At 39.3% G+C, this 22,180-nt stretch overlaps 1 protein-coding gene across 20 annotated transcripts in view; it reads right to left on the reverse strand.

Moving 5' to 3' along the window:
- Positions 1 to 22,180, reverse strand: part of LOC131456295 (adhesion G protein-coupled receptor L3-like) — a 200,830-nt gene that overhangs the window by 101,603 nt on the left and 77,047 nt on the right. For all 20 annotated transcript variants that reach the window (XM_058624522.1, XM_058624503.1, XM_058624506.1 and 17 more), the window contains exon 4: positions 19,641 to 19,854. In XM_058624522.1, coding sequence (XP_058480505.1) covers positions 19,641 to 19,854 — 214 coding nt within the window. The remainder of the gene's footprint in view (positions 1 to 19,640; positions 19,855 to 22,180) is intronic.

The following is a 22,180-nucleotide window of genomic DNA, read 5'->3' on the forward strand; positions in this document are numbered from 1 at the left end:
TCACACAGTTTTTCCTGTCTCTCTCGCTCATATATATATAAAAAATAGTCGCACAAGGCACTACACAACTGTGGATGATTACAGATGATTAACTAGAACACAGACTATGAGACTATTTAAAAACATTTGAGTTCATTTTGAGAATTTATGGGTGAAGGTGGGGTATGGATTCACCCACGAGGCCCCGTGCATGGCTCTTGTCCAAGAGTTTAAAACGGGAAACACAAGCCCAGCTCAACAAGCACATGCTTTTCCTCTTTCACAGTGCATTTGGAAGGGCTATATTGAAATGTAGACAGAAATAACTAAGAAGAGAGAGGGTGAGCTTGTTAATGGCTCACGATGATGTACGAGACAAATATAAACAACAGTCATAACATTTTCTCTCCCTATTTGCTCTGTTTGCCCACTATCAATACACTGCCTCACACTTTATGTACAGAGCTATTTATTATCACTTTGGTTTGTGGAAGGCTATTGTCCAGGTTTTTTTTTCCAAAGAGTTTACAAAAGTATTCAATGGTGTGTAATGCAAACCATTTGAAAACAGCCTGCAGGGCAAAGACCATTGCAGTAGTTAAAAAGTTCACGTCAAGATGTCAATTCCAGTCCTCCATCAGTTGTTAGAGCATAAATGCAGCATAACAGCAACACTCACACTATATTTTTATATGATAAGTAAGGTTTGTTATTCAGAATATTGAAACAAATGTTTAGAGAATATATAATAACATTTTATTTAGACACCAATTGCTCTTATAACTGCACATTTTCATTTATCTTTTGGAAAGAAAGAAAGAAAAGTCCCTCTGGAGAACAACAGACTTTTGTGGGCTGCTGCTTTGTCAGACAACAAAGATTGGAGGTCAGAGGTATCACCTCTCTCCTCCACTGGAGGAATTTATTTACCTTGGTTTGGCTGATGTTCTCAGACAGATCTAAACCACAGGTACCCTTTGAGTCAAGACATCTCAGTGTGAAGATATGGAAATACCATGAGACCAACAAGAAGAATTGCATTCAACACAACTTAAGGCCAATAAGTCTGTCACAGACTTACAAGAGACCAGGTCCTTCTCGGTGAGTACAAGACACTGCACTATCTCATCTCCTTAAATGACCTCATCAACTTAAGAGGTCAGATATGAGCTTATGACCATATGTATGGAGCTCGTTTTCTCCACCACTGTTGAGTCAAGTTTCCAGATTGCTTTGATTACTAATGATTACAACTTCGCAGAAAGAGTGGCCTCAGATAACGACCGCCCAAAAGGGGTTAGCAAAGCAATAGGTGATAAATCTTGTGTCCACGGCCCAGTGCTTGTTTTTAAACCTGGAGGATATGTAGCCAGCCACGCTAGCTAGCACACCTCCTATAGATGGAACAATGGCAGCACCTAAACAAAAGGCATTAACCTGTAAACCCACAATCTCCAGTCAACAGTTTCTTACCTTCCCAGTTCAGGGTGATTTACTTTGCTGTCCTTATTGAATGTGGGGTTTTCAAACAATGCATGGGTGCGCAACAAAAGTCCCCTAGAACACAGCGCAGGTCAGCATCTCGTCACATAAAGGCTCAATGTAGAAGAGGAGAGTTTGAGGAGATGACACTGTGCAGCGTCTCTTATTCTCCTGAGGGAGGGTTCATTAGCCTCGACAGGCGTGCTGAACAAAATTCTTTCCATTGGTCTCATGAGGGGAAAAAAATCACGCTCATGTGTTGTGCCCCACATTAATGTTTCTCTTCCACAGGAAATAATGGTTATGTACATGAGCCCATATATTTCACGTGAGCAGAGAGATTTGAACCGACACTGCTGAGGTTGATGTGATGATGTAGTGGTAAACATTTTTCCGATGTTTTAAAGGAACGATCTTGACACTGAGGTTAGATTGAACGCAGCATGCAAATTCTGTATTACAAGAGGTTCAGTTGTTTAAAACGAGCACAATAACAACCCTATAACTCTTGAATCTCAGAAATGTCAACATCAAACATTTTAACCACGGAAAATCTCAACCCACTCAATGCCACAATAGATTAGAATTTAAAAACGTAGCTCATCCAGATACTTTTTGTTTGGTTGAAAATGTCGAAAACATTTTATTTTATTTACAAAAGGTCTGGAAGAAGGTTGTCTTTGTTGGAATTCTGAATACCTAAGAGTCCTGTCCTTGTTATTTTGAAGGCGTAGCAATCCAACTGCACACAGATCAAACTTTCTCAGCTAGCCTCAAAGAAATTAATCCATCTCTTTTGGTGCCACAACAGGTGTTAGGTGATGCAATTTCTCTCTCCACCTGAAAGGTCAATCCGTGATTCTGCACATACTCAACACATCTATCTGGCTGTGTGTGCCACAATTCTATTTAAGTATAAATTCAGCACATGCTGGGGAGTGTCAGGAGTGTTAGATCCCTCCAAACACATAAGTGGAAAAAGAAAGAATTACTGATCCAAAATTCCCCAGATAAAATGCTACATTTAGACTCTACAGTATATTTTTTATTATTACTTTATATATATATATATAATTTTTTTTAAATGATCATCTATAATACTGATAATTAATTAACAAGAGTTAAGAGTTCATATTGCTGAACATCAACTGTATCCTTCCACACACTCCTAAGATACAACCAGACAATTGACATTGAAGACAATGACTCATGTAATGAATCCTCTTTGACATGAATTCATACGTATTCACACGCACAGCTTATCTTTAGGGCACAGTGAGCGGTCTGTTGGCATTGTCAATCCCAAAGGGGGAAAAGATAAACTTGGCAGACTAATCCTCAGTCATTTCCTTGGATGTGTGGAGATTCACATCTTGAAGAAAAAAAAAGAATAAAAACAGCTGCTTGTTCAGCTCAGAAAAAGCAAAGAACAATGTTTTTGTTTAAACGTGATAGCAATTTCAAGTTCAGCCAATATTAGTACAAATATCCTTCTCGCAGACACACACGCGGAACCGCGACCTCGTAGCTGGAGTGGAAATTAAAATAAATAATGCATTATGTGCAGTGTTTTTTCTTCTTCTTTCTTTTATCCTGTAAATGAACTGAATCTGCCTGAAACCACCGTTTATTGAAATCATAAAACAGTTTCCGCAGCAAATATCTACTCTTATTGTCACCCTTTAAATTTACACCGTGATAATCAGATAAAAGGTTACAAAGAGGATTTGTATGTAAAAGATGTCATCAAAAATGCAGCCATATAAGACTTACATAAAACAGTAGCTTTGACAGTTACTAACTAAATCATTAAACATTGTCATTAAGTCCCTCAACTGCCCTCATTTAAAACAAGGCTAGAGGGATTTCTGCCACAGAGGACTGACAACTTAACATATTAATTTTGACAGTCCATAAGATAAAATGTATGATTTTGTACTATAATCATTTCCCATGAGGTAGCCACTCCCCTCATCTCTTATCAGTCCGTAACATTTTAATTATTTAAGAGGTGTTTGCATTGTACAGATGACATTCTTTTAGAGCCCAACATAACCTCCAGGAAAGTCTGGGGGCAACAAGGGTTGCACGATTAATTGCACAATAACCAACTGCAATATGATAAAGTGTTATATCGAAACTGAAAGACACTGGAATATTTACAAAGACAAATGTCTGATAAATAAAATTCCGATGAAATTATGCAGTGCTGTTGGGATTCAGTGGCCCAAACTCTTGCTTTTCAAATGAGAAAAAAAAAAAAATAGAATCTCACTGCAATCACAACACCTGTCGAGATAATCGCAACATATTGTTTGTTTGTTTGATTTTTGACCATATAGTGCAGCTCTAGTCTCACAGTGGAAACTGACACAGGACTGATTGTGTACAGGGTTATTTAAAAAACAGGCGCTGCATTTTTATTATTACGGAGCCAAAGTGGAAAAAAGGAAAATACATTTTCCACTGGCTTCCACACAACAGTTCATTGGGACATGTTTTGAAATGATGTCGCCATGCAGATGAACACAGATGAACGATTTCCCTCCTTCTCTTTCAGCATCAACGCCATGAAACCAAACTGCTGACTTGATTCAAGAATAAAAACATATTTAAAATGCTTCCATTAAAAGTAAACAAATAGATAATGCTCACTGTCAAAACAAGAAGCATCTAATCTCTGGATATGTATATGTAAATCCTAACGCCCACAGTGTCTCTTCAGGTGACTGCATGGAGGCAGAAGGGAGGATTGAAATGTGCAATAACTTCACAAATCAATTTGTTTGGTGGAAGAGACTTATTCACTGGAGCCTGCCAGTCTAATGATTTACAATTTCCAGGATGAATTTTTCTATTCTTGCCAACAAACGATGCTGCTCCCTATCCGGGTGATGCTTGATTTATCTTCCAGTGACGGCCCCTGGGACTTTCAGCCTGTAGGCTCATGGCTAAGCGTGATTCCAGGGGGAATGTATAAAAATGAGGATTGGGTCATTTTTACAACAAGTCCTATTAAAATCCATGTGTCGTATATTGATAAAAATGATAATTTGACATGCAAGACTCGAGGAAAGATTTCTGATGGGTGTGTGGCTGAGTGCATGTGTGTATACATCAGTGTCAACACTGAAATAGTGCATGTGTGAATACTAGCAACTCCACAAGCGGGCTAGAGTGAATATGACATTTACATGCATTTGTACACTCAATGCACTTTTCCTATAGCATGAAAGAATTCCTCCTGACATATTCAAGTGACAGGCTCTATTGAATTGCTGACAAGGGTTAGCCTTTTGAACCTTCCCTGCTGAGATGCTGAGTCCATCTCAAGAGCATCTCTGCAAGTGCCAGATTTTCAGTGCAGATACAGAGTGGTGCCACTGCTGTGCAGGCCTTCAGATGGGCGGATTGGGAATGAAAAACACAGCGATATGCCACTGGTTTGACTCTTGAAGGCATCAAGTCCTGTTTGTTACACACACAAAAAAAAAAGGATGCCTGCTGCTGGTTCCAGTCAAAGGAGTGCTTCAGGGAGCTTATGTGGCTGCAGGCGTTGGACAGCAACAACAAAAAGATTCTAATCCTTTGCTTGCACTGTCACTCAATCTATATTTTAGAAAACAGGGGTGGGAAAAACAAAGCCTCTGATGTTCATCTGCGAAAAAGAATGCAAAACTACATCACAACAGAATTGTGTTCCATTCATAATATTTTTAATCTACATGCAAATCAAAAAGGACACTATCACAAATACACACGCACACACACACACACACACACACACACACCAAGGTCTGCCTTTAAGCACAGATTTTTCATTTTCAGTCACTGTCACCATGGTAACTTCCAATGTCCAACTTTGGCCAGACTGCGCTTCCAGCACTTTCCTCCTTCAAAGCCTCTTTTCAGAGCCCTAAAGCTACATTGCTTCTCTAATGGTCAGCTGTAGTGCTCGGCTGCTTGGAGGGTGTTTAGCTGCTTATTACCTCAAATCACAAAGACAGGTGACTGTAATAACAAAACGCTCAACAATTTCTCTGAGCGACGTCTTCATAATCCATCAATAAAATAACCTTATGAAACAGCCGGAGCATGACCTTGTAGGAATTTAAAGAGCCATTTCAAAACTCCACTTTTCCTGCGGTCAACCTTTTCAAAATGGCGTCTTTGTTGCGATAAAGAGGAGTGTCTTGGCAGAGCAGCTTGAGCGACAATCAAATATTCCTGTGTTGACCGATCGATGAGAGCCACCCCCCTGACCTTCCTCATTCACGTCTCAATAATGAAAGATGAGCAGAGGTTATGAGTAACCTTAGCGTTCGATACAGGAGGGGTCAGGTGTCGATAGCTCGGCAAGGGTCCAGGTATGCATTGGCATGCGGGGAATCACCACAGGTCTTAAGGAAATGTCTGGAAAAAAGCAGGGCTGGGATTAAAAGCTTGGGGCTTGACGGGTCTTTCCTGTCTCCTCGATGTCAATATGCTCAAGGCACTGTCAGTCACAGCTTAAGTTGAAAGGAAAGTAATTTACTGGCCCATGAAGGCACGATGGTCATTACAACTCAAATCTACCAGTGATGAGGATGTTTGAAGGGCAGCAGTTGCAAAATACAACTTCAGCAAAATAAAAACAATTTGAATTTATATATAATGGACACCTTTAAATTCAAATTGTTTTTTATCCATAATTAATCCATAATAACAAAGTATCATAAGAATGTGCAAAGAACAACATTAATACCAGAGAAAGATTTCCATTGAGCTTCATCAAAAAAAAATTCAATTCCATTACTCCATTTATTGGTTAAATACCTCATTTCATGTGTTTTAAAATGTTTAAATGTTAGATGCTCTTTCCCTTCCAATTTCTCTTTTGCTTGAAACCCTTTTATCATGAATAAAAGGATAAAGGCCTCAGGTTTGTGCTGAGCTTTCCTGTGGCCGACCAGGAGTACAAGTGAGGTGAACAAGGACTGAACAAGAAGTACAAAGACTAATATAGTTCTGGCCCGATCCTGTACTAGTTCAGGTGACAAGGCGTTCCTTGTATTTCACCCCACGTAGCACCACTGTCAAACTGAATTTGTCAAGGGAAGCCCGGACATTTAGCTGTCTTTTAACTTCGTTTCCATACCAACAGCTCTCCTGAGAAACGGCCTGAGGAAGAAGGCGAGTCTCTGTGTGGTGAAAAAACTAAGTCTGGAGCGTGTCATCCTGGCTGTTTCTGCTCTGCATGTTTCCCTAAACTGGTATGTATTTGGTGTCACTGCCTGTTTATCGAGATTTATTGCAAAACACTTTGAAAAATGACACTTTTGGAGTGCACGTTGTCCTGCTGGTGTACGGAACATTAAATGTGTTACGCTCACCTAATTTCATCAGCTCTGGTATCTATTATGACCTGAGGCCTGTCTCCAAAGCAGGATTAGTGTGTTGTCAAGCTAACTATGGGCCTAACCTTCAATGTATCTCACAAAGACATCTCAAGTTGAAACCATGGTTGCTTTGGTTTGTATCGCTGCAGAGAAATCCAAGGAGCTGTTTTGGTGCAAAAAAAAGATAATCTCACCAATAGATTATATGGAAATGTCTACAGGAATGGGACGTTTGGAACACATCTAAGAAGATCAGAGTGGCATCTTTGCAAGACTTTCATAAATACATTGACATGCAAGAAAACAGTAAAGCTCCTTAATATCCGTTCCTACCAATAGTTGTATGCTATTAACCCGACAGTGTACAGTGGAAAGGGTGTTAAAATGTTACTTTTCTAGCAATAACATAAAGGTAGTAATCGAGTGAAGTATACTATTATTTAGATTTTTATATTCTGGTAATGTTTATAATCTGGTAATGTTTCCCACATCTTTCACCTTACTGAATTGTAATATTCTCGGCTCCTTCAATTATTTTATTTCCCATTTGGAATAAACAATTGAATCATTTTATAATCATTTATTAACTATTCGGACAGTAGGTCGTTGACCATGCGGCGTTATTTCATGTGAACTTGCACCATGAGGAAGGCCAGGGATGTAATGGCAAAGGAAGCAATTGGGATATGCCCAACTGCAGTGGCCCATAAGACAGCTCTTTAAAGTTTGATGTCAAACCAAGATCCTTGGAAAAGATAATTCAAATTCTGATCCTGTAACTAATCAAACTACCAACAGATTGGGGGTTTGAAGTTGCAAGGGAACGACATTGTAAGCAGCGACACTATCAGGGACCAGTGGATGTTAAGTAAATTCTGTCATGTTTTCAAGGTGACACAAGAAAGTTGATTGTACGGCAACAGTATCGGCAGATGAAGCATTATTCATGTCTGCTGCTTCCACCCTGTCATTCTTCACTATGAACACAGAATAACTCACTCCCCTCCCTTCTTGCTGTGTATCCTTCTGCCTCATATCCTTCTATGTGACCTTTGTCATGGCTCCTATGACATAGATCACTGCTGCAGATTCTATTCCATTAGGCATAACTGATTAAAAAAAAAAAGTAACTTGATGCCCTCCATCAATGACATAATACAGACAAACTCAAGCCAGATTTAGGATGTTTTTCTTTTTGGCCAAATAAAACACTGAGGCTCTTAAGCTGAGTTTTTCCTCCTGTTCAGTCAATTCTGTATTCATGAAAAGCCTCAAACTATTTAAATAAACCCTTGTAATTATAACTTATTCTAAAAGGGAATTCCCTGGTCAAAACAGAGGTCAAATATTCACTTGACAGTTGATGTGATTCATTTTTACAGGCTGATCCATGTCGTGCTCATGACGCTCAGACAATGAAATTGATGTTTCGCCGGACAAAACACTGGAATCCAAGTTAAGAGGGAAAAGCTTACAGTGCAACATCCCTTACAAGAGCCTCACACCTCCACCACATTCAGCTGTCCCCCTCTGCAGCTCCCACCCCAGTGGGCACGTATGAGAGAATTAGCTCCATGTCAGCAACTACTAAAGCCATTCTCTTGCATTATAAAAAAGTACTTGTGTGCATGTTCTAAAGGGAATGGTGAGGGGGTGGCAAAACAAGTTATGCCTCTTTATGGCGGAACATCACTCTGTGGCATCGAAAAGCACTTTGCTTAAAAACGCATTGCACTGAGCAACAACCACGGTCCAGTGGCTGAGGAGGCCATTGATGGAATTAAGGCTCATGAATAAGAATGCAGCACTGGGAGCGCGAGAGAGCTCTCCCTCTGTGTAATATTGACATGCTCCCTGGTCAGAAAATAGCCCGGTATAATTAGCTTTCACAAGCAAATATGCAGCCAGTGGGGGAGGCTACTCTAGACAGACAAAACCCTCAAGAGGAAGGTGTGTGCCACTGAATTTAAGTGAGGAGGAGAAGGCACAATCAGTCAGGGTCGATAAAAGACAGATCTTTCATCAGCACAGTTTACGGCCACAAAGCATCTCTGTGAAACACTTAGTTTAGAGATTGACTGGTGTCCAGAATGGATGCTATTAAATGATGTTTGCAGGCAGAATTTTCGACCACATTCAAAGAGAGTTGTAGCTGACAGCACGTACTCTTACAAGAAGATGTTGGCAGTGAGGTGGCAACCACAGCAGACTTCCTATTCACCACTGGAATCACTCTTTTATAGATTTTTTCAATGGGCCGCGCTGTTGCTAGGATAAATGGGCAGGCTGGGGCTTATGTTCAAGGATAGTAAGGAGGCAATCCACATACTAGAACTGCGATATAACACTTTATTCGTATTTTTCAGCCTTGGTGACCATGCAGGTTAAGGCCAAGAAGCATTTCAAATTTCATGTGCTTCCTTAATGTTAAATTTGTATCTTTTATGGTTTTAGCCATTTTTTCCTTTTATTGTGAGCAAAATGTCATCAGTTGATCACGAGAAAGCAGGAGGGAAAGAACGTTGGAATTTTAGTTGCCTGTGTCACTTCCCTGATATATATAGTATGCATTTTGTACATGTAGTTATTGCTAATATTGCTTTACAATGCAAAAAATAATTAAAGTTGGAATTAATACAATTAACAATCACTGTGCAAAAATCTGACATTTTTTTCAGCTGATGAAGGCCATGTAATATAATTGACACCTATTGTGGTGGGACCCTGACTTGAGTAGAAGAAAATAATAGGCACAGTTACATGAGAACTCTCGTGACAAGTGATGCCCGATTAAATCCATCTATTATCATGAAATCCTCATGTACTGAATGTCATGTGTAATTTCGTGCTACAAAATCAACACAAAAGTCAACTGCTGAGTGTTTCCTTACATTTTACTGAATGTGTCTGGAGTTCAAGTACTACAGACTCTATAAATATGCAGCTAATTGGGAAGGTTCAAAGTGAATTATGTAGCTGTGCTAAGAGACACTGATTGCAAGAGTGTCATCACTTTTTCATCTTCAACATTCAAACATTAGGGTTTTAGCTTTTCATTTCACATTATTTATATGAACCTTGCAGGTGAGTTCAAACATCAAAGACCAAATGGGGAAATTGCAGCATTATAATTGATTAGAGATTTCAGTCTGTCCTGTTTAAGAGAGATATTATACAGTATGATAAAGAAAAAGAATTATTTCTTTCCTCAGAGAAACACTAATATCACATTTATCACAAAATAGAAATTGGGGAAGCAGAGACTATAGGTGAATGAGATCTGGCTAATAAAACTGGTCCTTTGTGAGTTGCTAACCATGGGCAGCCATTAGAGAGTCACAAAGAAAACCAGGTGAAACCTTTATCCTTGTCTCACTGCCTTGATTTCATCCCACCAAGGTTAAGGGACATGTGGCATGAATGCAGATCCCACTTCAGAAGTGCAGCACCCAGAGAATTTGGATTGTGGCTAATCATTCATGCCGAGCACGAGCCAATTACAAAAACGGTGATGTGACAAAGACACAAAGGAAAAGGCAAACATTAAAGTGAAATAGAAGAAAGTATAAAAGCACTGCTCGGGAGTGAAGAAGGGATTTGAAGTCAAACAGTAATTGAGAGGACAGGGAAAGAGACAGAGAGAGGGGAAGATAGCAGGATTAGGAGAGAGAGGGATGTGCCGTGTAATGTCGGGCTGAGTAACAACTGGAGGCTTTCCATGCAGCCAAGCAGTCAGAGCCATCCATAGTTTCAGTGGGACTACAGTACCCTGTAGCCTTAACTCTCACGGTCCTTTTCAAGCAATGGCTAACACCAACCAAGGAAAATGACACACAACACCCAACCTTAAAGATTTGAAATATCCATGATAAATGCTGGGAGTTGTACAATAGGAAAAAAATAAATCAAAAGAAAGCGGCAGGTCATTAATGCAACCAGGCTCCTATTGAACGATACTTCAGTAGATGTCAATCACAGGGGTGTCCACTCATATGTGTCATGGTTTATAGTCTATTTTCCTCTAAAGGGGAACATAGTTTACAATATTGACATCATGTTCTGCTGAAGGAGACCTCAATTCAGCGATTGAGGCCATTAACTCAGAAAAATTTTCATTAATGTTATAAATCAAGTGGAAAGTACGCTCATTTTCCCAATACACTATTAATTTATGCTCTGTGGACATGACTCAGCATTCTGGCATTAGGCATTAGACTTATCAAGACAATCTTAAAGCCATTTTCATTTTAAACTGATCTGCACAACACAGTGATGACTGACAGAAATGGCTTTAATGTAGTTGCATATTAATGCACTTGTTGTGGCTGTATTGATGAAAACGCACAGTGCCAAAAGCAGGTGATGTATCTTTGTTTTTGTGGAGCTACTAAAAGTTTTATTTGGCAAGACAATGATCCTCAGTTGTACTGCAGTAAAATTAAATGACTTATGTATTACTATATTTTAATGTTTGCTTTTGTTTCACTTAAGTGATTAATAAGTTTGACTTCAATTAGATAAGCTTCCTCACAACAATAAGGCTGGCCCTGCCAAAACTAAGACAACAGTTTGTTTAAGCTGTTTATATGATCACATAAACTGACAATCCTCCATTTTAATCCTGTTTACATGACATAGAGAGTGAGCTGTGAAATTGTTTTTGAAAAATGAACTGGCTGCTCACCTCTAGCCTATTTAATCGTAATTATTTCAATCGTAATGCTGTTGCATATCATTATGCTGCAATTTAAAAGGCATTTCAGTGATTATTTCATTGAATTCAAATGCTTGTCCTGCCAGAAAGGTTGAAAGGAAGGTCCCAGCTTCCATGAAAACTAATAAATTGACTTAAGAAGTCACTTGTTCCTAAACCTGAAAGTGTGTCATGCTTATTCTGTTAGAATAACAAGTTGAAATCAACATACAGGCTGGTCCCATTAAAAAAAAACAAAATAGTTGCATACTCTCTACACAGTCCATTAAGTGGTTAGCAGTGTGGTGTTGATTGTGTATGGCTGATTGTTGCTTTCACATCATACTAAACTGTATGTCTTTAGATTGTCTTGTCATATTCACAATTTGGGTTTGGACATTTTGATATGCTAGGGGTTCAGGGGACGAAAATAAGAATGCATAGAGGTGTCCCTATAAAGTAATACTTGGATTAAATTAAATGTCCTGTGTGCAAAATGATGCTGACTTTATATTTAATTTGGCAGATATTGAAAATAAAAATATGTACTTCATTTTTCACCTGTTTGGATGAATTGGTGTTTTTGATTACCTAAGAATGAGTCTACTTATATCATCATCTATGGAGACAACATAGAAATTGCACCAAGAAATGTTTCTAATGTTTGCACACTGCTCCTTTAACGGAGTCATCTACTCTGCTAACTGTCCCTCAAGATGACTTCTTCCAGATCGACCCCTCGGTTACAACCCCGCGTCTTGACAAGTGCAGATGTTAATCTAAAGAAACAAACATCAGAGAAAAGTCATTTCAATGGCTAAGTGGTGGACGAGAGGAATGAAAGGAAGAGTCACAAGACATTTGGGTTCTCAAGCCAACCATGAACCATGAATCAGCATGAAAGAATGTTGTTTTTATCTTTGGGGAGAGATGATGATGAATAGCAAGCAAAGTTATTAAAGGTCAGTTGAAAAGGCATGTGCCCTCTACGCTGCAGAAAATAAAATGGATCCAGCACTTCAGGGCAGAAGGAAGAGACAGAGCAGTGGACATCAAATGTGAATGCTGGCTACTACCACCTGCCAATTAAAAAAGCAAGAAGTTAACTAAAAGAATAAGGATGAAAGACTATGGAGCGCAGAGCAGAGAAGGGCAAATATCAGATGGAGAGATGGCACAGTCGGCTCCCTGCACTAACCACCTGCTCCTGTCTGAATTAGCCCTTTCTTTACTGTTTGGACTCATCCAAGTGAAACTCACTCCCATAGCTGACAAATGGACTGAGGCCTCCTATTTCCACTTTTTAACACATTATAAAACCCAATGTTTAGTGTGTCACTGCCCCTGTGACAGCTATTAATCTGACATCAGAAGAGACTACAACCAGTTCCCAGCTTATTAATGGTAGTAGTTTATTTATCCAAAAACTGGGAAATCGTTGTGTTACAGCAGCATGGATCAGGCACTTAAAATAAGTCTTAATATAAGAAACAGACGTTTTGCCATAAAACGGCTATATAAGAGGAAAAAAATACAATAAAATAAATGAAAGTGCAAAATACCACTGCTATACTAGGAATAAGGAATCAAAATTTAAACTGCAGGAACAGTTAAATAAAAAACAACAATGAATATTTAGTGCAAAATGGTAATACAAGAGAGGCAACAAGAATAAAAACATTTCTGAAAAAGTCTGAAACCTCTGGATTCTATGGTGAATCTGTTGGGCATAATACAGTCTATAGGGTATTCAGCTCAGGATCCAAATATGGACAGTGTTACAGGCGATTCAAACCACTGGCTTGGATGGAGTCAGTTCCCCTTTAATCAGTTTCTCTTGAGAAATCCACTTCATATTGGGAAATGTCCTTAAACATGTCCCATTTGCCACAGTAGGATTCCTTTTTCTATCTACTTGCCACAGAGTCTTATATGGCCACGTCTGGAGACCCGGGCTGACTGGTCGGCAGCCAGCTTGAAATTTACAGCAAGCAATTGGCCAAAATTAAATGCGGCAGGTGTTTATCAAAGAGGATTGGAGTAGGATTACAAAAAGGACATAGGATAATGAATGCCTGGTGATGTCACTGAATTCAGGAGGAGAAAAGAATCCTTTTGAATTTGAAAGGTCATGGGCAAGAAGAAAAATTGGTTCTACTAAATTTAAACAATAATCCACAGAACTGACATAATGTTTTTTTTTTTAATAAATATGCTGGTTTGTTGTAGAACAACAGGGTGTCTTTATACTGTCTTGCTGTCAGCTTTTATTAATATCCTTTTGTACATTAACGCTGAAAGCAAAAAAACAGCCCACCATTCTCTATTTGTCCATACTATTACAACAAGCTGTTGTCCCCTGCTGAGCTCATCGGTCATGTTTTTTGTTGAGTAATTGTCAGGTGCTCAACATATAATTGTATCATGGAAAAACAGTCTCTCACCAAGAGTAGACCAGACAAGCCAGTGACTCGTGCAAAAGTAGAAAAACCTCATGGAGTGAATGCTAAATATGCATTTGACATCCTCTAATAATGTATGTTTGTATAATGTTGTTAAGTGCATGAATATGCTTTGAATTTCCTTTTCTATTATCATCAACACAGGAGGAATCAAACCCCCAAATGTGGAAGCCATAGTGGATCATTCCATTTAATTAAAGACGACAGAGCTTCTCCTGTAATAATCTGCCAGACAACATGTCAATATAAAGCAACACCTGTGTGATATTTGCAAGTACAACATTAAACTCATGGATTATTTCATATGACATCTCGTCATTTGTGGAATGAAATTGGCTTTGGGCTTTGCTTTCTGTCTACTTAATTAAACAATTAACAACATTATTAATTTCATCTAACTGTATACATATGCCTTTCCAGATTCCATTAATGCAGTAATAACTACACTAGCCTACTTACTGTCATAATAAAACTGGCCTTTTAGCATAGCATTTCCATTACCCTTTAAATTGCATCCCACATTTCCCATGGTGCAACTTGTTGTAAGCTTTCATTTGATTCGATAGTTCAGATTTTTGATAACTAGCACAGCAGCCATTTTGACAGGTCAGCGTAGGAAAAAACAGGTGTAAATTAATGATGGCTGAGTTCCATTTAGTTTCCTCAGTTTCAGGGTGCATGCTGCCACACGATGCCACAGTTAATGTGATCAGTGAAACCAGTGTGCAAAGGCCCTAATGCAGAGAGATTTCTTCTTAATTGCGAGATATAAAGTAATTACTCTTTAACAAAAACTGTGACGCTGTCTGTGCAATATCAAAGTTGTGTCGTTTTAATAATATACCACTCTACTTCACTAGTCTAGATCACTCATCTCACTTTGTTCCAAGAAGTTATATGAGATGACATAACAGTTTAACTTCTCAATTTCCACATTTTAGTATCTTTGGAAACCGAGTCATGAACAGACCTCTGATTTCCCTCTTTTCTTCCCAAAGAACCTACACCCCTAACATTCTGCTCGAAATAAGGGGATTTAAATGAAGATGGGCAAAGAGCCGAAGGGGATTTTTCACTTAATCCTACTCCCCTGCTTAAACAAATATTTCATCAACTCCTTCAACTCTGAAATAAGGTCAAAAGCCAAGGATAATGAGAACTGGAACGTATGGGAAAGATCATCAGCTAAGGACAAAGGATCTTCCCATCTGCTTTTCCCTCTTTATCCCTCAATCATCCTTGTCGCTCTGTCAGCACATGTTTTTTTATCCGACCAGAGTAGAGTCATTTGTCTCATGTGTACCAGTCAGTAAATGATGGCTTGGAGGCATTTGTTTACTACCTTAATGTCATTAGCAGGAAAGTTGTCAAATGTCAACTTCCACAAGGCCATTAGGTTCAAATCAAAGGCTGCATCCATTTAGTTTTATCATCCTCAAGAGAGTCATCAAGCTGTTATGTCTATTAACCTTTGATTGTGTCATGTGCATGAACACAAAGTGAAAAATCACAAAAAACATGCTTTGTTCTCCTTTGTACCTTGAAATAATGAGTTTGATGTCACTGCAGTGACACAAAGACAAAGACAGAACAAGGATACAGTATGTTTGTGAGTGTTTGGATGAGTCTGTTTGAGTATAGGGTTTGCTCCTTCCCGAGTTCTCCTTCAGGGGTCATGCAGAAGCCTGCCACAATGCTATCAGCTGTCCCTTAAGGTGCCTGCTGAGGTCTCCTGTGATATCAGGTGATATATAGCTTTGATATAGCCTGTAATTACTGACCGTGAAGGCCACGCTGCCTTGGGGAAAGAAAAAGTGGAAGACAAAAAAAGAGAGGAAAGAGACACTGGGGATGTGATGAGAAAAGGTTCAGTGTGGTTTGATAACACAAGTGCCAGACCTCTCCAGCAAATTCACACAGTGAGATGAGGAAATGGATCTGGACATGTGTTAGAGAGAGGAAGATTCAGAAGCTGCCTGAGAGTAATCTCCAAAAATATCTCAAGAGGGAAGAGCGATGATTATCAAAAAACAGACAGCAGTGTGTATGCATGTACACTATGCAAATGACCTCAAATTGTATGAAAATTAATGCTTGGAACAGCACCACCTACAGCACCACCTATAGGTGACATGTTCATCTCGAGGCTGGGGATTCTGCAGTGCACAAATGGATGGCTGATGAAAGAGAGCCATTCAGTTCACCCTGTCACAGTACGGTGCGACGCAGCCCTCATTTTCAGATGCATCACGGCACTCACAAACTCTGGGGTGTGTTGTCACTGACGTAGTCTCTGCTATACATTCTCACTTGAAACACCTCGGTGGTGAGGCCAAGTATACACCCCTTTATGAGTGGGCTAAACTGGAACAGACAGTGCTTGGGTTTGATAGCTGAATATCAATGTAGCACTCCGAGCAGCCTGGGGGAGCAGCGGGATTGAACTGCCTAAATGTGCATCGACAGCCCTGGAGAATCAGTGACACGACTGGGCGTTTGCTGGTGATGGATGCAAGCCTGGCACAAGGGCTAAGCCGGCAGCCGCTTGGCTCATCTTAAGACGAGATCTGAATGCTAACTACAATGCTCGCCAATCACCGCGACTTAACTGGTGACCGCAGAAGAGGCAGGTGGTGGACACAGGGTTGAGAGGAAAAGGTTGACTCTGGCAAAAATAACTATAAATGTATTCACAAATGTGTTAATGCTGAGATTATTGCTGTTGCATTGTATACAACATATACTCTATATCCCTAACCCTTAATATAAGTCAAACTGTAACCTTAATTTAATTGATTTGCATTTTGTCCTTTTTTCAATTCAGACAGACAAACAGATCTGATTTCTGTAAGAACCTATTCCTATACTGTTGCTATACAGCCCCTGCGAGCACAGTGGCCTCTATAATTATTGAACAACTAAATAAAAGTCTGAAACAACTTGGACTCTCGTTAGAGCTGATCAGCCAAACCGAACAACTTGATGATCACTATGGCTGCACTCCAGATATCCTGTGTGGAGATTGGAGAAACTTGTAGAAGGATAACTGTTTGTGAAACACTTTACCAATCTGGGCTTTAGTGGCCAAAAAGAAGCCTCCCTCCTCGCTTAAAGTTTTTTTTTGAAGGACTCTCAGACAGTGACAAGATTCTCCGGTCTGATGAGACCATGATTGAGCTGTTTGGCCTCAGTTCTATGTGTCATGTCTGGAGGACACCAGGCAGACCTCATCATCTGCCCACCACCCTCCCATCTGCAGTGAAGAATGGAAGAAATCCCCCCATATCCAGGTACGCTGAGTCACATCTGAGACATAACCCAACACCTACAGTTTGTCAATATGTTATTTTAGTTGTTATACTTATCTGGCTCTGGCTTGTCATTTACAAGGTATTAACACTGATGAGGGAAATACTGAATGTAAGACGTTTTAGACCGCAACATAAGCAAGATACTGTTTTAATCAGAAAACTGCAAACTGGTTTCCAGTGACTGAGTTGAGAAAATCTTAAAACGTATACAGTTTAAACACATATATCAAGGCCTGGTTAAATATAAAGCATACAAGTTATGGAATGGTGGTGTGCTACCACAGGTGGTCGGACTATTAATCTGTACGCAAGAGTGAATGAACCCACACAAACATGTGGTGTTGTCATATATCGTCACCCTCACTGATGCAGCATGTTTATTATACATTTCAATGAAAATTTCTCTGCTCTCTCTTTCTAACATTGTCTTTTAAGACTTTCTTTGCTCAAACTGTGTTTCTCTTTTGTTCTCATTTTCTTTTTAACCCTAATGAGCTTAGCCACAGGTACCTAGCAACAGCTCTTGACAGCTCCACAATGAAATAGTTGGGGGTGGCATTCTTTTTTCTATTTTTTTTTTTTGAGCTAACCACCATAGGCTAATAGGCCGATGTGTTGCTACAGCCACAAATACCATGACCTCAAACTTGATCCCTGATTTGGCACCCATAGTTTAACCCTGATTTCCATTAATATGATCAACGCCAATATGCAACTGCCTCTCCCATGACAAAATGTCCCTGCTCTAAATTATCCATCTATAAGCCACAAGCTAAAAAGCTATACTTTCCCCCTAGTACTTAATGTTAGTTTTGTGTTCTTGACAGAAGCAGATCCATTGATTCAATCCTGCAGGGATTTTTTTGTCTGAGTGGGCGGCTGGAGAACAAGGGAGCTACAGGGTGCATCAGTTATCTGACAACATGTTTCAAACTACCTCTTTCTTACCGTCAACTGCCTTTCACGCTGCTGATTATCTGAACTCTATGGAACCAGGCTAAAAAGCCAAGAGCAGTTGTTTGATATAGCCTAAAGGTCCATTAGTATTCTGAGAGTCCACAATGAGCCTTTTGAAATATGAAGACACGGACGTACGTTAAGGTTTGGAAATGGAGAGAGATAAACTAATGTTAACTCCAAGTGGCAATTTAGAAAAATTCCATTCCTTGCTGTGTTCAAGGGAGTTTTGACCTCAAAGGCAAGAGGAAGAGAAAAGAAAGATACTTAAAATGATATTCACAAGACGAGTCTTCATTTTGCTCTAAGTGCTGCAATAAGTCAACAAATGACTTGAGAATTCATGATGCATTAATTCACTCCACACTGTCCCGAAGCATTGCATTTCCTAAATCTAGACTATTTGCCTGAAAACCTAAAACTCTTGTATATACCTTGCCGTTACTAATCAATTAAACTGTAAAAGCCAAGCCATAGTAAGACCATAGCATAGCACAGTCATAATTCAGAGAACTAGCCTGACATCTGGCAGCAAATATCATCAAGCACTTTTTATTTTGACAAATGCCTAATAATGTATTCACATTATTTTGACCGAACACTAATTTGTGTCAGACTAGCAGTCAGGAATAGCATGGTGACGTTCAGAGGTTGTTGCTCACTGGGATATTTGACCCAATTAATTCATAAATTGTGGCTTTAATGACACAATTTTATGTTTCTTTAACAATATAAAAGGCCAATCAACCTTCCAATTAGCCTTCAACAAAACTAAAAAGATGTTTAGTTTGTCCACTGTGGGCTACTGTAAAAATGTGGTGGTCCAAAATGGCTCCTGATATACAAATTAAAGGCTCATTCTGGGGTAATGGAAAACAACAATTCATACAATCAGGTTGGGGTGCAACTAACGATTATTTTCATAAATATTGATCAGTGTCTGTCAAACCTGGAAATGACGATGTTCTCAAATGTCTTGATTTTGTCCACAAACCAAAATGATTTCTTAGTTATATGGAGCAAAGAAACCAGACAATATTCACATTTAAGAAGCTGAAAAATCACAGAAACTGGTTTTAATTCTTACGAAAACACTCAAACCGAATATTCGATGATCAAAATAGTTGACAATTAATTTAGTTATCGATTAATAATCGATTAATCGAGTAATTGTTTCAGCCCTACCATCAGGTGACTGTACACTGTTGTTGTATCTTCAATTGCAAGATGGAAATAATGTCACATAAACTGAAAGTTATTAGTTATTCCATAAAGAAAAAAAATATTTAGCTGCTTGTAAGAGAGGCTGTGTAAGTGTTTCATTCTAAAATATTTTATAAATCCTGAAAAAGAAGGTACAGTGCAGATGTTTTCTTACCTTTGAGACATGATCTTGTATGCATCTGGCAGGTAACACCTTGTGTTCTCCATCTGTGCGGGGTCTGCGTCACAGATCTTGTCATCCGTGCGGCCGTAGTTGGCGCTCTCGATCATGATGACGTCAGTGCCTGGGCAGCGCAGTTCGATGGGGTAACCCTCGCACGACAGCTCCCTTCTCACCACTGCCATGGGGATGGGTGCTCGACTGAATGCTGCAAAAAAAGACAACACACAGAGATAAAATTTAAGTATTTAACGTTTTAATTCACCTGTTGTCTACTTTGGGTAAAGGGATTTCTGAAAAAAACCTTATCCTGGAGTTAGATGAGTCCTGAAAAAAAAAAAAAACCCTGTATATTTCTGCACGAACAGATGGAAGGACTTGCAATCAAAAGGTCTGACACTGAGGCATAGGAGAGGAGGCTGTCCACGCTGGTCTGAGAGTGTGGGCGGACAGGATGTTGGTTGTTTGGAGTGGGAGGATGAATGATACCAGGAGGGCCCTCGAGAGGCCGGGAGTTGTGAAAAGGGAGAGTGAGAGATTGACACAAATCAAATATAAGGAAGTTGACAGGGTGTTTGCATTTGTCTGTGAGAAAACAAACATTTTTTTTATTTTTTTTACAGGAATGAGAAATGAGAGACGGACAGAAACGCATAGACAAAGAAGGCACAGCGGAGGATTTCATTAAGAATTTACATGATGGGAAAACAGAGGACACTCTATAAATAAAGAGCTGCTGCATGCATTGTATTTTAAGGTGACATGAAGCACTTAAGTTAAGCTGAATGAGGGCAGGAGGTGATTGGTGCCTCAAGCCAAAGCTGAGAGTCTGTTTGGCAAGAATCCTCATTATACTGCAAAGCCAAAATGGCCAGGAGGGCAAGTGGGACTGAGCAGGTTGCGGTTTTCCCTCTCCTTGACACAGGCATACGCACGCCCACGTACGTCTGTGGAGATCTACTCTTGTTCATCAGCAGGCACGTGCACAACAGACTGTTTGTTTACAGCGAAAATGAAAAATGACGCGAGATGTGTAAACATTGGCCTGAGTGACTGTAGGAAGACCGTGGCAGTTATATATTCTTTTTATAAACATCCCTTCAGACAAGGGTCTGAGCTATGAGAGCTGCAGCACAGATATTCATCAGGAAAGACACTCCATTCTTCCATCGCATTCTGCATTCTTGCCTTGACCCCACATAGTAAAAAAAAAATGAAAAGATAAAACATTGCAATAAATAAACAAATAAAAGCATTATTTTAGGTTTGAAGTAAAATGATCAGTCCCACTTCTATGTGGCAGAAAGTCAGGGACAGTTAATTAAGAACAAATTTCATAGTTCAAAACAAACTACCTTATACTTGAGGAGAAACAAATAAGCTACACAGCTTGTCAATAGTTTTACAAAAAGTGAACATGAATTTAATACTTTAAATCATGTGTCATACAGGCACAGGTGCCATAGGTGGTTATTGTACTGCATTTTAAAGGCATATATAATCTCTGTTTTCAAATGTCAGGTATAGCACTTCAGATATAAATACAGGAGAAAACCAAAAGCCACATACAAAAAGCCCCTCATCATCGTGTCATTTGATTTTGTCACACAAACCATTCAAGCTCCAACACAGTAAAGCACTCTTGTCACTGAAACGTCACATATTGGAATAATTGTCTTCCATTTGGTGATGAAAGCCATCAATTATCCCGCTCTTAATGGGCAGATTTATTCCACCCCCTGAAAAGCACTGGTCTGGATCACACCAAATTTCTTTGAAACAGACAACAGCCAAGAAAAGGAAGGGGGAAATAAGATGACTTAGGCAGGTGCACTTTAATAAATGACAAAAGACGACTTGAAAATACATAGAAAAGGCCAATCTTACTCGTGTTTATTGATTTTCACACATTCATGTATGGATTTTTTATTTTGGGAGATGGCACCCAAAGTGCCACAAAGCCTACAGGCATTAGTGGACCCTGGCTCTAATAATGGCCAATGGCTGTGATGCCTCCACATCTTGTTGACATGCATATCAGCGCAATCCATGGAGGCTCTATACAGCCATGGTTGATACTGGCTAGTAGCACATCTAGCTCAAATTATGAATCAATGGCTATTTGTGCTCATTAAGGCCTCATGATTTCCTCCTAATATCAATGATTAATAACCAAAACAACTGTTTTCTGCTTGCTGCTGCTGGGACCATGTTGAAAGAGTTTATAATTTGGGTAGTCATAAGGACAGTGGAGAAGTATGGAAATATACTGATTTTATAATTGCAATTACTTATAAAACATTTCTCTGTGTCTATTTTAACATAGTCATATATATATACTCTTATTGAGAAATCCATGACATTGACTGATATTGTCTTATTTTTTTTTTTTATTGGTACCAGGGACAGTGGACCATCTGCCAATTAATTGGGTATCTGTTTTCCTGTGCTCCAAACTTTCGGTATTCTGCCTTTAAAAATCCATGATTGGTCATTCTTTAGTGAGCACAAAGCCATCCAAATCAGCACCAGCA

The sequence above is a fragment of the Solea solea genome, chromosome 3, assembly GCF_958295425.1.
Source record: "Solea solea chromosome 3, fSolSol10.1, whole genome shotgun sequence".
NCBI classification, from domain to species: Eukaryota; Metazoa; Chordata; class Actinopteri; order Pleuronectiformes; family Soleidae; genus Solea; species Solea solea.